This window comes from Acanthochromis polyacanthus, chromosome 11 (genome assembly GCF_021347895.1).
Source record: "Acanthochromis polyacanthus isolate Apoly-LR-REF ecotype Palm Island chromosome 11, KAUST_Apoly_ChrSc, whole genome shotgun sequence".
Taxonomy (NCBI): domain Eukaryota; kingdom Metazoa; phylum Chordata; class Actinopteri; family Pomacentridae; genus Acanthochromis; species Acanthochromis polyacanthus.
In genome coordinates, this window is record NC_067123.1 from 36,753,893 (window position 1) to 36,771,001 (window position 17,109).

Here is a 17,109-nt window from a genome sequence, read left to right on the forward strand (position 1 = left end):
AAACCAACGTCAACTAAACACTGAACAAGGTTTTGAACATCATGAAAGAACATTTATTTCCAACGTAAATGTGTGATATTCATTGTACTGTTACACCCAGTGTGACTCCTGTCCAATAGGTGGCTTGCAAATGACGTCACATCTGCCTCATTACCTGTGCATATCATGAAGTGGTGGTCAGCGGAGCTGATTGTTGACTGCAGCGAGCGTGGCTAACGTTCACTCATCGGTCAAAAATCCCTTTTGCGTGTGTCGTTTTCGGTTGTTCTAATCGATCAAATCGCGAAATTGATAAAGGATACTTCAGGGTTCCTCGTGAAGAGATTAAAAAAGGGCCTCGCACTAAGGATTTTACGAAAAGACGCAGAGAAAAATGGCTCGCTAACATTTCCTTAAGTTCGAAGGGAGCGGAGTCAAAGAATGCCAGAGTCTGTGGCGATCACTTCGTTAAAGGTTAGTGAATTATTATGATATACATGCTTGGAGCCTTTCTGTGTTGGTTTTAAGACCCATTCTTTAAAGATTGGTAACACTAACTACCCACTTAACAAGCTAACGTTCGCTGTTTTTAGCTTGTTTACTGTCACAAAACTGTCACACTGATGGATTATTTGCTAGCTGTGCTAGCAGTTTTATAGCTGATAACCAGAGTGGTATTTGTCCTGATTATGACACTAGATGTAAAGTCAGAGGATCGCCACAGTCATGGGAAGAATATGAACATCTGTGCAAAATTTTGAGCCAATTTTATGTACAAGTAAAGATATTTTACTTGAAATGTCAACAGGACTCATCCAACAATTCACGCTTATACACAATTTCACATCTAGTACCTTTTATACAAAGTGATTGAAACTATTGGAGATTTAGCAGCTTGTATTTGTAATCATGCTACAAAATGATTTCAGGCAGTGCTTGTTTTAACAGATCAGACATTTACACAGACTTTAGTTTACATAGATAAAGATTCCTCTCCCTCTTTAACACCACTTAATGTTACTGCTATGCAGGTTTCTCTCCCTCTGGTTCCACCCCTTCAAGTTCTACTTCCTTCTTGGCCTCCTGAAAAGCAGGAGGATGGTGGACTTCAACCATCAGCATGTAGATCAGCGTTCCCAGCAGTGCCCCGACACATGGAGCCACTATGGGCACCCACCACCAGCCGCCTCCAGCCCTAAACAGAGAGTTCACATTTGTAATCAACGTGGGGGAATAAGGGTTAAAACACGCCCTAAGGGCAGCTACTAACCTGAACACATCCACCCCCCAGCCGGCGATGTACGTGAACAGTCGAGGTCCAAAATCCCTGGCCGGGTTCAGGGCGTATCCACAGTTTGAGCCCATGGAGATACCAAGAACCAGAACAGCTCCTCCCACCAGGACCGGCTGAAGACCATCAGGGATGGAACCGTTCTTCTGGTCCCCGAGAGCCAGGACACATAGCAGCAGGGCGGCCGTGCCTATCACCTGGAAAACATGGAAATAAAGGCAGAAAAGAGCAGGAAAGCTTCATTAGAGTGTTAGAGCTTCCTGGATGGCTTCCAGTTGAGCTGTTCTGTGAAAATGTATTTAACATCTACTGTAGTCAAAATGATACCGTTTTAACTAATCCAAGTGAAAAGAAACTTCCTGTAAATAACAAACTAAACAGGAACTATGGAAAAGAAAGTGTCTAAACTCTGCCTGTACTTGTTAAACTTAACTGGTGTTTTAGTAACTTAGCTATTGTGTTGTCCTCATTTATGGGCACTAAAAATATTGTTTCCTTGTCTGAAAAATATCCAAAAGTTCAACAAAGAAATTCCCCAAATTTCTGAAAATTTTCAAAACCTTCACGAAGAAAATTCCAATAATTCTTTCAAAGTTTTCCTTAAAAAAAATCCCCCAAATGTAGCAAGAAAATTCTTATAAATATTTTCGAAAAAATGAGAAAAAAATCTTCCAAAAAAATCCAAAAAAATATCTAAAGTGATTACATATCTATCAGTAAAACCTCTAATATTTTCTTGAAGAACATTCACATAAAAATCAACCAAAATGTGTTAAGACCTGCGGCTGGGTTTTGAGTCACAGGTTCATATATGTAATATTTTTGTTGATGTGGGTCCGGACAAATGACAAAGTTTCAGGACACAAACTGTCTGATTCTTGGCGATACCGCTCAGCAAGTTCATGCTTATCTTTCACCTCGATGAAGATGATGACTGGACTTTGAAAGATAAAAATAAAAACAGGAAGTGACGGTATCTGACCTGGTCCACGATTCCTCCCCACAGACTGAGGTAGTCGGCTGGGTAGGTGCTGAATATTCCCGCTGTGGCCGTGGGACCCGTTACTGTCAGCTCACCTCCAGTGAACGCTTGGATGGCGTCTGAAGACGTTTCATTTCATCAGACAGACAGCAGACACTCAAAGACATGATTAAGATTCGCTCTGATGTATAATCTATTCTAGATACACCATCCTAGTGCTAGAAATATCAACTGGAGCCTCAAATATACAGTATTAATCCACTTCATTTACTTTAATTTCAGTAGCATTTGCTAAAATACACCCTTTTTAGGAAATTAATGTGTTTCTTCTTCTTTGTTCTCACTGAATTCAAGAAAAGAAGAAATATTAGAGTATTGTTCTTTATGCCTTATCTCTTAATATCAGCCGTCACCTTCTACCTACAGTATGTTTATTCTGATTTCTAAAGCCCTTTGTCACGTACAAATGGCTCTAACTGCAGGTCTCTCACCGTAGTACTGCAGAGCGACTGTGGCTGCAGCCAGAAAACCTCCAAACACCTGGGAGAAGACGTAAAATGGAAGTTTTATCCACGAATGTCTCCCCAGAACACACAAACTCAGAGTCACAGCAGGGTTCAGATGAGCCCCTGGGAAAAAACAAAAAACAAACAAAAAAAAAACAACCAAGAAACAATAGCTTAGGTCTAAAATGAAACATTTTCCAAATTAAAAATGATCCTGTAATTGATTTAAAAGCATGCTTAATACTCTCTGTGTGCATGTTTGATCTGTTAAGAGGTTTCGACCTGCACAATTCATAAATAACTGATATAGTGATGTTATTATTATAGAGCAGGCATTTCTGTTGTTGGATCTTAGAGACAAAAGAGAAATAATCACATGTGAAAACTCCTTTGTAACATACTTCATAATTATACAAATACACACGAGGAGTAACACCAGAATGAAGCACCGATTTGAGGTACTTTATGTGAAGATTTCCATTTTATACTATCAGTCTGCTGCATTTCACATGGAATATCGTACTTTCTATTCAACTACATTCATCTGACAACTATAGTTACTTTTAAGATGCACATTTAAGGTACACCAACGGATAATATAACAACCCTTTAAATAGAACACACTGCTAAAGATCTAACCTGTCTTTTCCAACTTTTTTTCCACTATAAGCTTCCCATTAATGTTCAAATGATGCATTATCTCACCAAAAAACAAGAATTCCAGAGTTCAGAACTGCAAAAGGCTTGTATCAGAACTTTTCTTCTTTCCTCTCCCTCATTTATTTGACACAGCTTCAGATTTATCTGGTGTCTTTGTATAAAAAAAGAGTTCAAGCTGGCTCCACCTGTGGCAGCAACAATAACAAGCTTCTGACACACTTAGACTTCACTGTTAATCGTTTAATGATGCCACTTACTAAGATAATAATTATCAGAGGGATCAATCCAGTACGTTTTGCTGATAATGATCATGCACGTAGGATTTTCAATGCAGGACTTCAATTGTAAGGAGGATTTTTACATTCCTGTATTGGTAGTTTTACTCAAGTAAAGGATCTGAATATTTGTATCGCTTCAGAAAGACAACTTTCAGCTGCACTATGCTGCATGTAAAGGACGCCAGTTCTGTGTCAGAGTTTATTAATGAGCACAGTAATGATGTCAAATTAAAGTTCCTTTTAAATAGAACTCCACTGATTCATTTGTCCTAAAAGATGGACCAAAGTTGATGCTATAAAGACTCTTTTTTTAACACAACCTGACGCCGACAGAACCCATCCATCCATCCATCCATTCTCTACACACCGCTTTATCCTCATTAGGGTCGTGGGGGGTGCTGGAGTCTATCCCAGCTGACTCGGGTGAAGGCAGGGGACACCCTGGACAGGTCACCAGTCTGTCACAGGGCTACATATACAGACACACAATCACGCTCACATTCACACCTACAGACAATTTTAGAGTAACCAATTAACCTCAGCATATTTTTGGACTGTGGGAGGAAGCCGAAGTACCCGGAGAAAACCCATGCATGCACAGGGAGAACATGCAAACTCCATGCAGAAAGATCCCGGGCCCAGGCCGGGACTCGAACCAGGGATCTTCTTGCTGCAAGGCGAAAGTGCTAACCACTACCCCACTGTGCAGCCCCCGACAGAACCCACGCAGCAAAAATACTATAATACTTATCAGTATTACTTATATATTACTACAATTATCAGGTATTTGTATCTGTACTCTTGTTTCGGTACTCAGCTGTTGATTTCTGGTCATTTCTGTAATAGTTAGAGATATGGACACAGTTGAGGTTTATTGGGATTTTTATATCCAAACTCTCAAAAGCCAAAGAGCTAAAGAAAATAATGCAAACTGTGATTAGTTTTTTTTTGTTTTTGTTTTTTTGCACTGAAGCTGGGACTTTTGCAAATCTTCTCAACTCTGAAACTAGGCCCTTATTTTATTCTGTTAACATTTCTTCAGTGATTTCATGGTAATATGAACCAATGGTAAATTAAGGAAAATGGTGCATATCAATGAAAGTCTTGTGGAGGTTTCAGCTTTTCAATAAACATCATCCAGTCAGGATAGTCGTTTCTTGGTTTTCCCTTAATGTGCACAGGATCTTAGTTTTTTTTCAGCAGAAGAGACAGTCGGTCTGATACTGACTGATATCAGAGTCTGTCCAGTGAGGCCAGCTGACAACACTTAGAGTTTCACTCAAAAAGAAACTTAGTATATATGGGTTTATTTATTTTGAACTTGGATCAAAATAAAAACAATACATACATATATCTATAATTTATACATATACAACAAAATAAAATACAGTTGTAGCTATGACAGCATTTTTTTTTGTACTACCAATAATCAATTTCATAATGAGATTTTGTTCAAAAAAGGGTGTAGGAAGAAGTAAAAGCACTTATCTAGTCCCACCCCTTATTCCTTATCAAAATTCATCACAAAATTCACCCTGAAACACTGTTCAGGTCATGGCCAGTCATTAGTTAACAACAAAACAAAAACAGCAGCGAAATCAAAAGAATAACAGCATAAAATACAAACAAAAACAAAAAATAAACAACATCACAGGATACACAACACCCCTGATGTTACTGATTTTACCCTTGTTTTCTATTCTCTTTCCATTCTGTATCTGTTTAATATTTCCGTTTTTAAGATGTATTTCAGCCTACCTATTGTTTTACACAATTTCAGTTCATCACTGCAGCTGTTCCATGGTGTAACTCCTTTTACTGAGACACAGTGAAGTTTCATATTGGTTCTGACTGGTTGTTTTTTGAACATAAAAATTCCTCTGAGATGATATTTGCCTTCTCTCAGTTGAAAAAACCTCTGGATACTACTCGGTAACTGCTGATTTTTAACTTTATACATAACTTGAATTGTTTTATAATTAACCAGATCCTTACATTTTAATGTATTAAATTTGATGAAGAGTTGGTTTGTTGATTCTCTGTAGGTGGATTTGTTCATAATTCTTATTGCTCTTTTCTGCAGGATAAATATAGACCGTGTATTTGTTTTGTATGTGTTCCCCCAAACCTCCACACAATAATTCATGTACGGGAGTATGAAGGAGCAGTACAAAATGTATAATGAAGATTTATTTAGGAAATATTTGACTTTATGTAAAATTGCCACTGACTTTGCTATTTTTCCTTTTATATAGTTAATGTGTGATTTCTCATCTATTATAACACCAAGAAATTTGATTTCAGATACTCTTTCAATCTCTACATCATTTGTTATGAGTTTTTTGGTTGAGCAGGTTGGACGGTTTCCAAATACTATAAATTTTGTTTTGGCTAAATTTAATGTTAGTTTATTTGAATCAAACCAGCTCTTCAATTTTTTTAGCTCATCACCTACTTCATCCAAAAGTTTTTCCAAATTGTCCCCACAAAAGAACAAATTAGTATCATCAGCAAATAGTATACATTTTAATGAACCAGAGACTTCACAGATATTATTGATATATAAAATAAACTACAATGGTCCCAATACTGAGCCTTGAGGAACCCCACACTTTACTCTTAGAAGTTGTGGTTTTGCTGAGCCTATTTGTACATACTGATTTCTGTTATTCAAATAACTAATAATCCATGCAAGTGCTAGTCCTCGTATCCCATATTTCTGCAGTTTTATTATTAACAGGTTGTGATCAACCGTATCAAAAGCTTTTTTTAAATCTAAGAACACTCCCACTGCATATTTTCGTTTTTCTACAGCAGTTGATATCTCTTCCACAAATTCCATGAGTGCCATTGAGGTAGTCCTGTTTCTCCTAAATCCATATTGTTGATCATAAAGTATGTTATGTTTAGTGATGAAGTCATGAAGTCTTACGTAAAATATTTTTTCCATTATTTTTGAAAATTGTGAAAGCAAAGAAACTGGTCTATAGTTAGAGAGAATGTGACAATCTCCTGCCTTATAACAGGGTATGACTTTTGCTGTTTTCATTTTCCGTGGAAAAACACCAGTTTTCAGGGATTGGTTACATACATGCATAAAGGGTTTTACCACACAGTCAATTATTTGCTTAACCAATGACATGTCAATACCATCACAATCTGTAGATTTCTTACCCTTAAAACTTTTCACAATATCAGTAATTTCTTTTTCATTTTTTCCTTTCAAAAACATGGTTTCAGTAACTTGTATGCTTTTACTTTCGACCTCATTTCTGTCACCCGAACTTATAATGTCTCTTGCTAAAGCAGGACCAACACTGACAAAATATTCATTAAATTCCTTTGAGGCCGAAGTCATATCATTTATAATCTCATTTTTTGGGGTTACGAAATAATTTGGATATCCTTTTTTCCCAGCTCTGTTTCTAGTAATTTCATTCAGTAGTTTCCCTGTATGTCTGATGTTATCCTTGTTTTTTTCCAGTAATTTACTGTAATACATCTTTTTGCTGTCTCTTATAATCTTTTTCAGCTTATTTTTATATGTCTTATATTTCAATTCAGCTTCATTTGTTCTCTTCTTTAAAAACTCTTTATATAATAATTGTTTTTTGTTTTGTTTTACATGAACTCAATATGCCGTTTGTAAGCCAAGGTTTTTCAGCAGCTTTCTGGTTTGCTACTTTTGTTACCAGAGGACAGTGTTTATCATACAGAGCAGCTATTATGGACAGAAATGTATCATATGCTTCGTCAACATCTTCCACATAGACTTTACCCCAGTCGTGGCTCATGAGATCTGATTTAAATGAGTTAATTGCATGCTCAGTTTTATGTCTTATCGTTTTGTACTCTACAGCCCGTATCTTTTCACTACTGTGGCTCTGTATAACTGCAAACACTGGCAGATGATCAGTTGTATCATTTATAATCAGTCCACTCTTGACTTCTTTGTTAATTACATTTGTAAAAATGTTGTCTATTAATGTAGCACTCTGTGTTGTGATTCTAGATGGACGTGTTATAGAGGGGTATAGACCTAAACTGTACAGTGAATTTATGAATTCAGAATTTCATGACCTTCAGTATTTTTCCACCCAAAAACAAGTCTCAGTACTTCTCCATTTTTATCATGTGACACAGAAATGCTTCTCTGTCTCTGATACAATGAACTTCCACTGTAGTCTGTTTATGCAGTAAAAACATCCCAGAATCCATACCGGGATTATTGGAAAGACATTGTGAACAGAAACTTGGAGTTGGCCTGTAGTGTGCAGTATTTCTGTGAAGTGTTTGTCAGGCTGCTTTCACCTCCTTTGTTGTTGGATTTGGTGCTAAAACTTTATTAGAGAGAATAAAAGAATAAAGGAATTCCGGGGTGTCCTACGTTTATGGATTTGTGCTCATGTAAAGACTTGTGCAAGGTTTAATATTATACTGTTAAATGGCTGTTAGGTAAAATGCAACTTAGGGAATGCTGTGGACTAATGCAAAGGAAATGTAACAAGTAACATAATACATGACTTTCTGCAGGGAGCAAATAAACACATTAATCAATTACTTTGTTTAAAAAGTAACAATGAATGTGGAATTGTTACTTTTATTTACTTCATCACTGGCCAGTAGTGTCTAGTGTAGCAGAGACTTTTAGATTCAGCTTTGTTGCCTTAACCAACACACTGATTCAAGATTTCATACGAGTTATTGAATTTGTAAAATGTGTAGAATCAGTGGAGTTTCCTGTCAGATATCATGGTTTCTATTAGGATTCAATGAAACCAGTTATCTTCAGTCTCTTACCTGAGACTCCACGAGACGCAAAGATCCCAAACGTGACTCCCAAAGCAAAACCCAGATTGATGGACAGATAGTGACCATTTTTCTCTTGACTTGTGGTCACCTGGGCAACAGAGCCACATCCAAACAGCTGCAAGTATAAAAGATAAAGACGAGTTATAGAAAAGCTGTGATATACATTTATGGAAAAAATGATTAGACCACCTTTGTTTTTTAAAAATTTCTTCTTCATTTTAATGCCTGGTACCACTAAAGGTGTATTACCTGAAGAATAGAATAAACACGATAAAAAATGCAGCTGATTCCATCATACTTTATGTCCTATCTGACATGCTTCAGCTTCATTGTATTCCAGGGTATCTAAGAGGACATTTCATGTCATCAGCAGCACAGCACATGTAAAGGTCTAGAGTGGTTTCCTGCTGACATTCAAGCCGTAGCACAACTCACAAGTTGTCAGCTCTCACATAATGCCTAAAACTAAAGAATTATGTGAAGCCACAAAGGCAGCCATCTTGGTACTGCTGGAAATTGGTTTGAGTGAGAGACAGGTAGCCAAAAAAACTGAAGATCTCTAAGACAGCTGTTCATTACACCAAGAGCAAACAAGTCCAACGTGGTTCTACCAAACTGCTAGCTGGTCAGGAAACGTCTTTCTACCACCAGATGACCGTCACTCATCCGTTCCTGTGTCAGGAATCATCCTCAGACCTCCAGTTATCTTAAAAATGAGTGGACACTGTGGAGAAATGGGACTTGTTGGACAAGGACAGTTGGAAAGCGACTTGTTGAAGCTGGTCTGAAGTCACACAGGGCAGGAAGAAACTCTTCATCAAGGAAAGGCAGAGGAAAGCCCGGTTACTTTTTGCTGGGATCACAAGGATTGGACTGTTGATGATTGTTCTAAGGTTCTCTTCAGGGATGGATCCAATTTTCATTTGATGTCCACTCCAGCCAACTTACAGTTTAGGAGGAAGCCTGGAGAAGCTACAAACCAGACTGTCTGCCCCTACAGTAAAACATGGGGGTGGATCAGTGACCATCTGGGGTAGTTTCAGTCTGGGTGGAACAGGGAGAATGAACCAGGTCATGTTTGGGGCTACTCTTGAAAACAGTCTTCTTCCATCAGCTGGAAAACTTTTTCCTGCCTCCAATGACTGGATTTTCCAACAAGATAATGCCCCTTACCACACGGCAAGGTCAGTTAAAGCCTGGATGGAGAACCAGAACACTGGAACCATGCCTTGGCTGCTCAATCACCAGATCTAAATCCAACTGAAAACCTGTGGAAAATCATCAAATGCAAAATGGAGAACCACAAGCCCAAAAACAAAGCAAATTTGCCAAGACGCATGGCTGCAGTCATCAGGAACAATGGTTATGAATCAGTACTAACTCCTGTGTGGATCATGTGACTAAAACAGACAGAAAAGAAAACATGGAATCCTAAAAGCTGTTTTTGGCAGCACAATGCCATAGCTATTGATGGAAGAACTGAAGCAATTTTAGTTATCAAGAAAACCAAGGAAAATGTCTGATATCAGCTCTTCAATGAAACTCTTATGAGCTATTTTTGCTGCTATTATTATATTTGTCCAAACAAATGTACCTTTAGTTGTACAAGGCTTAAAATGAAGAAGAAATTGAAGAAAACAAGGTTGGTCTAATCATTTTTCCATGATTATTGGAATAGAGCCGGGATGTTCTGATGCACGTAAACGACGACAACACAGCTGTGATGTAATCACCTTTTTTATGAATCTGATTTCCAAGGAACCAGCTTTATGATTTGTGCTGTAAAAGTTCATTGCCTCAGCAGGCCAGATAGTCATCACAGATAAAACAACAGGACTGCAGTCAAAGGAACATCACTGCTCACATTTTACCCCCCAGTTACTGTCACTTTTCTGTCTTAGATCAGGCCAAAGTCCTCCAGAGTTATCCATTGTGCAGATTCAGTCGCTGCTTTAAAACAGGACAGCTGTTAAAGGAACTATTTGGTGTGAATGCTACGGATCCGGTGAGGATTTGAGCTTTATAAAAAAAGTACCTCTTGCCACTAACTACAGTTTAAATACAGAATAAAAAGAGACTCTTACGATGAGGATGTAGACTCCCAGACACTCCGCCAGGCACTCCCTGAACAGCTGGTTCCTGATCTGACATTTCCTCAGCAGCTTCTCCATCCTGAAGCTTTTCTCTGCTCTGTCCGGCCACAGGTGAGTTTTTTTTCCAGGTGAGACTGTGACATGAGGTGGATCAGGCACCGTCTGCCTGGCTGAGCACAGTTTGAACTTTCATACCGAGGCAGCAGCTACGTCACACGTTTTATGGCACGAAGAGAAGCCGGTTTGTGTCCCGAAATTACTGCAAGCTCTGACCTCAGCTGGCTGGAGTTGACTCTGATCGCTGCTTTTGTTTGATTGGTTTCTACATTTTCTGTGCGATTCACTTCTGGTTCGCTACATTTCAAATAATCCAGATTTCAAGAACAACTTGTGCTCTGATTTAGTTCAGTTTGGAGAAACATTTACAGACCTCAAACCTCTATTTGGTAGGAATATTTTAGTTTTTCCTATTCAATCAGTCATAAAATTAAAAGATTTTTGCAACTTTTCTGACTATGTATATCATATATTTTCTATTATTGTGACTTGCAACTAAATATGGTTCAGAAAATATTCCTAGCTGACTTCTGTTTGCCAGCATTTCTGTTAATGTGACTCAAAAATGAGACTTTTCATTTTCAACTCACGTATTATCAGAGGTTATTTGACCCATTTGCCCAATATCGCAGATTATTAATTACGGGAATGATAAGAAATAAATGTGAAAATTCAGGCTTTTCTCTTAAATAGTTTGTGAAATATAAGTTAAACATAGTCTTGAATTTCAATGTGCAAAAACGTAATTATATTTTTTTTTAAAATGCTGAAACATGGTCAAAATTCTAATAAAAGATAGACTGAAATTATTTGATATATCAATATAACATTTAACAGATATAATTTTCAATATCCTTAGTTTTTGAGATGAAATATCTTCTCTGAATGTAAAACTAGATCTGACTCTTACATCACATTTCAGCTACATTTTCTTTTTCTAAAAGGTCTTTCCACAAATTCAAGCAAGATATTCATCTTTCTTATGTCACGACTCTGCACACGTGTGAACTTTGCTATAAACTGAACAGATCAGAGCGTGTTTAAACAGAAAAAAAAAGAGTTCTCTAAAATAGAAAAACTTCACATCCGTTTTAAATCCACTGCAAAATACAAAACATTAGAAAACCTTCCTGGGAGGATTTGAAAAAAGTTTAGTTTTTGATGGCAACAAGGTGCCTCCTCTTTGATTTATTTATTTATTCATCATTCTGATCCTTTTAGCAGGTCAAAGAAAGACGTTACTTGATTTTTGTTGATGCACATAAATCAACGAAAGTATATACAGATAAACAAATATTAACTTCCGTGATGTTACATTCATAAAGGTTCCCATAAAACAAGACATTAGTGTAGACTACTTACATGTCAGACGCAATTGAAAAGCTGCTTCAAATTTATTCTAAAAGGAATAAGCCTTGAAAATAAAGAGAAGCCAAAACTACGTAAATATATTACGTATTTATTTGGTTCATCATTCACTCACATCCATACAGGCTTGTCTAACAAGAAAATACAAAAATAAAATATTTCACTGGGACCTGTTTAGTGTCTGATGTGTCTCGATCTGTCAAACTCACTAGTTTTTCAGGATTGGCAGCTTCTAGCCTACGTGGTCGTTTGAAAATCCCAGCTTCAACATGTTCACTTTGGCAAATCGAAATCATGCAGCTGTCTGTCCACATACATCCTAGAAATATGCAGCTCTAGAGGAACACAACAGCTACAGTCAACCTGCCAGAGAGTCTACTTCACTTCACATTTTATTTAAAGCCGCCAAAGAACTTGGAGAATAAGGAGTCATCGTCTCGCATGTCTGAGAAGCGGTGCTGGTCACCTGAAACAAAGACAAGGAAGACATTAGGATGAGACAGACCTTCCACATTTGTTGAAATACAGCGGTCCCTCGCCATATTGTGGTTCACTTCTCACGGTTTTTTAAACTGCATTTGGTACCGCAGAATTTTGCACAACATAGGAATTTTTATACATTCGTTGTTGTGGCGAGCTGCATTGAAGAACAACGCGGGAGAAAGGATGTCTGCCTCTTATGCACTTTGCAACTGGCAGATGCTTTTATTTTGACACACACAGGAGCAGTAATTTCATAGACTGTATATAAAGTGGACGTAGCATCTGGCTCCAGAATTGAAGCCAACAAGGAAGTGTCAAAAACTTGCAATATCACGCCGTCCGCTAGGGCTGGCTCCAAAAAGCTTTTGCTCCATAGACCCCAATTCATTTTTGGAAAAAATAAAATTTGACAGACTGATGTTCTACAGCTCAGGATTTTTTCCCCGTTAGTTTTCATGGTCAAAATGAGAGATCAGGTGGCCGATCTTAAAATAAATCAATACTGAATTTTAAATAAATCGTTAAAGTTGGCGGAGCCAGGGGGCGTGGCTATACTTGATGGACAGCAACAGAAGCCTCTGCGGTAAAACGTGGGCGGGATAAGAGAGTCCTCAGCCAATCCTGCCCCTAGTTGCTCTCCGGTCCAGTCTGTTTGATGACGCTTTTTACGTCACTGGCTCCAAAAAATCCAAAACGGCGACCAGGAAGTAGCAAAATCCGGGCTTCATTTTCTCGGCGTTGAAACCAACGCCAAAGACGTCACGGTTAGTTTACGCCTGAGTAATTTAGAAAATGTGGCAGGAAGTCATCAACATAACACTTAACCAAACCAACTAGGCTGACTAAATAAAACACAAACACTACCAACACTGTAACACTAACATAAACCACAATAATGACATTTAAACCCCCAACACTCCCATGGTGCACTGCAGCACAACAGTTTAGCGGTAGCAACCGACTCTGCGATCGCTACATTATTTTAAATATTTTTGTGGTAAAATAAGCATTTTGCAGCCTAAAAATTGAAAACAACATAAAAAATAATAATTAAAACATATTAAAAGAATATTTAATTGAAATGAAATGCATAGTGTACAGCGCTGGGCTCTGATTGGCTCAGCGACCGCAGCATCAGTCTCCTCTGTTTGCCCTGTATAGCAGCATTCAGCATCGTGTCCATTTCACAGACGTCTGATCGCTGCATAGTGTTGCTCTGCAGTGTGCGGAGAGTTTATAAAGCCTTAAAATATATATATTTAAATGATAAAATAAACATAGTTACTATTTCACGGATTTTAGTCGCAGAGGGGTTTGGAACGTAACCCCAACAATAGATGAGGAACCACTGTACTCCTTAGAATCACATAAGCTGACCTGGTAGCGCTGGTCCAGTGTGATGCTCTGGTCCCTCCAGGATCCCAGAACCTCCTGAGCGAGTCACTGTGGTTTCCTCGTTGCCCTGACCGTCTCTGACCGTACGCCTCTCCTCTACACTCTGACACAGGAACCAAAGAAACAAACAAAAAATCACACTATTCAAAGTCCTACAGCTGCGGTCCTGAAAATGCAGCCTCTTCTGCTGCAGACACGTCGTTATTAAAATGTGCTGTAAAAGTGGATTAGCATAAAGCTGATAAAAACTCACCCCATCCGGTTTCACCACTTTTGTCACGGTGACCGACTGGAAGAAGGATCGGATTCTGGGCTGGCTCGGTGTCTGACCAGCAGGTGGAGTCAGAATCTGATCCAGGCCACCAGAGGACACTGCTGAGTCCAGATCTTAGGAGGATGAGGGTAGAATGTCAGTCAAGCACGATGCAAAAAAATTTAAAAATCACACATCGCTTTCTTCTGCTGATAGACGGGGAAAAAATGACCTACCTCTGTCTTCTTTGCGCTCACTGTCTGAATGTTTCTGTGGTCCCTGCCTCCAAATATCATTAAACTATTAAGACACAATATGAGAAAAAATATCAAAGTTATTACCAAATAGTAAACAGTAAGTTGTCACAGAAACATAGGAATAAACATCTCACTTACCTTGGAAAAAGGGGTCCAGCCATGAAAGGGCAAACTGGGAACATCTGGTGACTCATATGAAGGCCGGACGTCACCTCGGGGCTCTCTGGTCGGCCGTCGGGCGTCACTGTCAGGGGATTTGAGCATGAAGTCTCTCAGGGGGTTTCCACTGGATCTGCGTCCATCTTCCTCCGCTCTGTCCAGAGGTGGAGGCGGCATGATGCTGGGAACACCTGGTATGAAGATGGACACTGAGTTAGACAGAACAGAGCTGCAGCTAATGATTACATTCACTGTCTGCTAATCTGTCAGTTATTTTCTAGAATAATCATGACAATCAGCATTCTCTAAAGTCCAAAACATTCACAGATGTTTTGCTTTGTCTACAACCCAAAGATACTGAGTTTACCAGGAAATATTCACATTTAGGAAGCTGGAATCAGAGAATTTCAACGTTTATTCTGATTGAATAGTTAATAATTGACTAATTGTTGCAGCTCTTCAACACAATGAGATAAGACAGGCCACAGAGTCGGTGAGAGGAAGTTGTAGCTCAGGTCTTTTGCTGAAGATGAATGCAGTCCTGTTCATATTCGTCTAACAGCTAAAGCTAAACATGCTAAGCAGGTACGGATCGTGGTTCTATATTTATACCAAAGCGTCCAGACTCCTGCTGTTCGTCCCAGTGGCCCAGCTGGGAGAAGATCTCCTCCATCTCCCTGAAGACATGGCCAAACACCGGAGGCTCCTGGATCCTCATCCCATCTGGGCCAAAACTGAAGCCAAACCTCCAGGCGCTGTCAAAGGGGTCCTGCTGGTCCCCCCTGAAGCCGTCATAGTGGAACCCGTCTTCATCCTCATCGTCGTCATCATCGTCATGCGTCATGGCATCAAAGAAGGGGTCCCTGACAGAGCAGAGAAAATGTTAATATAAATCCTGCCTCCAATATAGGCTAACAGGCACATTAATAGACCTTAAAGCACTCAATCGTTTTAATCCCCGGATCGCTCAGAGCCAAAATAAACAACAGCCTTCTCACCTGAGGGACCCCTGTGGCTTTCCTGGCAGAAAAACACTAAGCTTGTCCTTGATGGAGCTGCTTCATTATCTCACTAACTTCCCAGCCTGCAGAGCAGAACTTCTGACAACGCTGAATTTAGCCTCTGATTCAGCAGTTTAGGAACAAATCAGAGGAGATTTAACTCACAGAATTGATTTACTGAGTCTCTGATTTTTACATAATTAATGATGTGAGCTGCCGATGCTGTTTAAAGCCTACTTTCAATTTTGGAAGCCTTTACTGTACTTGTGCAAATGCAAAAAAATAAGAGTTTTTTGTGCTTAGTTTGCATATAGATCACATTAGACCAGGTCTAGATCGAAAACCACCATCTATAAACACATGAAATCCGCACGAGATTACATGAGAGGCTTTTATACAATAATGTAGGGTATTTGCCAAAATACTTAATCAGGTGAACTGAGATTTCACGTATTATTGTAGTGTTTATACCATAATATTGCCTTTAGTAAGGTAAATTCGCATAATTACTAATATTGTCGAGTCTTTACCATATTTACTCAGGTAACGGTGCAAAAAAAGGAATTTTACGTGCTTGGTTTGCATATAGACCACATTAGATCAGGTTTAGACTGAAAACCACCATATATAAACACATGAAATCTGCACTAGATTGTCTAAGAGAGGCTAAACATTGAATAAAACAGTCTCTGATTTTTAAAACCTTAGTTCTATTTATTAAAATGCAATACACACACAGATTTTACTACTAAGTCCAAGTAAAGGACGATAAGATAAGTTTCGAAAAAAAAACCCTCTTCGGATGCTCTAGTTTTAGACCTGGACCTGGACCTGGTCTAATGTGGTCCAGTTTCCAGCTAACTCCTGCTAGCTTAGCTCGCTGACAGCTGCGTACGTGACTCTGACGATAAAAACTCACCTTCGGCCACGATACTGGCCTCCAGGGACTCCAAAGAACCCGCGAAATAAGTCAAAAACGCTCATTTAACGACAGCTTCGGCAGAAAAACTAAACCATAACTTGAAACACACCGGACGTTTAATACAGAGGAGGGAAGCCGCAGTTGTCAACAGAGCCGTAAATCGTTCTGGATAATTCGACGTGACGCAACCTGTCGTAGTGTTACGTTACCGTAAAGATCAGAAGCAACGCGCAGCCACAATAACAGCGACAACTATAATGAAATATGACAGAACTGCTCGGTTATAATTACTCACGTGGAATCTGTGGATTAATTTTGTAGGGTCTTAACCATAATTTTCAATGTAAATTAGACAGGGAATTTGTTGAAATGTACAATATCATGGGTTAAAAATTCAATATTTAGTCATGTAAATTTGTATTTTATATGATAGGATCTTTAACTTACCATTTATTCAGTTAAATTTGTATAATTTATGATATTGTATGGTCCTACAATTACTATTTAAAATGAACCAAGAAAATGTGTCTTTTATGCAATAATGTAGGGTATTTGGCAAAATATTTAATCAGGTAAACTGAGAAATTATGTAATATTGTAGTGTTTTACCAGT

At 38.6% G+C, this 17,109-nt stretch overlaps 2 protein-coding genes across 2 annotated transcripts; both read right to left on the bottom strand.

The window, feature by feature from the left end:
- Positions 1 to 919: 919 nt before the first annotated feature.
- Positions 920 to 10,709, bottom strand: aqp10b (aquaporin 10b). Its single transcript, XM_022219686.2, has 6 exons — positions 10,593 to 10,709; positions 8,497 to 8,623; positions 2,744 to 2,881; positions 2,253 to 2,371; positions 1,250 to 1,467; positions 920 to 1,174 (listed from the first exon to the last, which is right to left on the bottom strand). Exons 1-6 carry the CDS (start codon positions 10,677 to 10,679, stop codon positions 1,003 to 1,005), a joined length of 861 nt encoding a protein of 286 aa, XP_022075378.1. The 5' UTR covers positions 10,680 to 10,709; the 3' UTR covers positions 920 to 1,002.
- A 1,392-nt stretch (positions 10,710 to 12,101) lies between these two features.
- On the bottom strand, positions 12,102 to 16,678 carry hax1 (HCLS1 associated protein X-1). Its single transcript, XM_022219685.2, has 7 exons — positions 16,494 to 16,678; positions 15,186 to 15,436; positions 14,553 to 14,764; positions 14,394 to 14,457; positions 14,158 to 14,291; positions 13,887 to 14,007; positions 12,102 to 12,492 (listed from the first exon to the last, which is right to left on the bottom strand). The coding sequence occupies exons 1-7, from the start codon at positions 16,556 to 16,558 to the stop codon at positions 12,419 to 12,421; spliced, it is 921 nt and encodes a 306-aa protein (XP_022075377.2). The 5' UTR covers positions 16,559 to 16,678; the 3' UTR covers positions 12,102 to 12,418.
- Between the last annotated feature and the right edge of the window lie 431 nt (positions 16,679 to 17,109).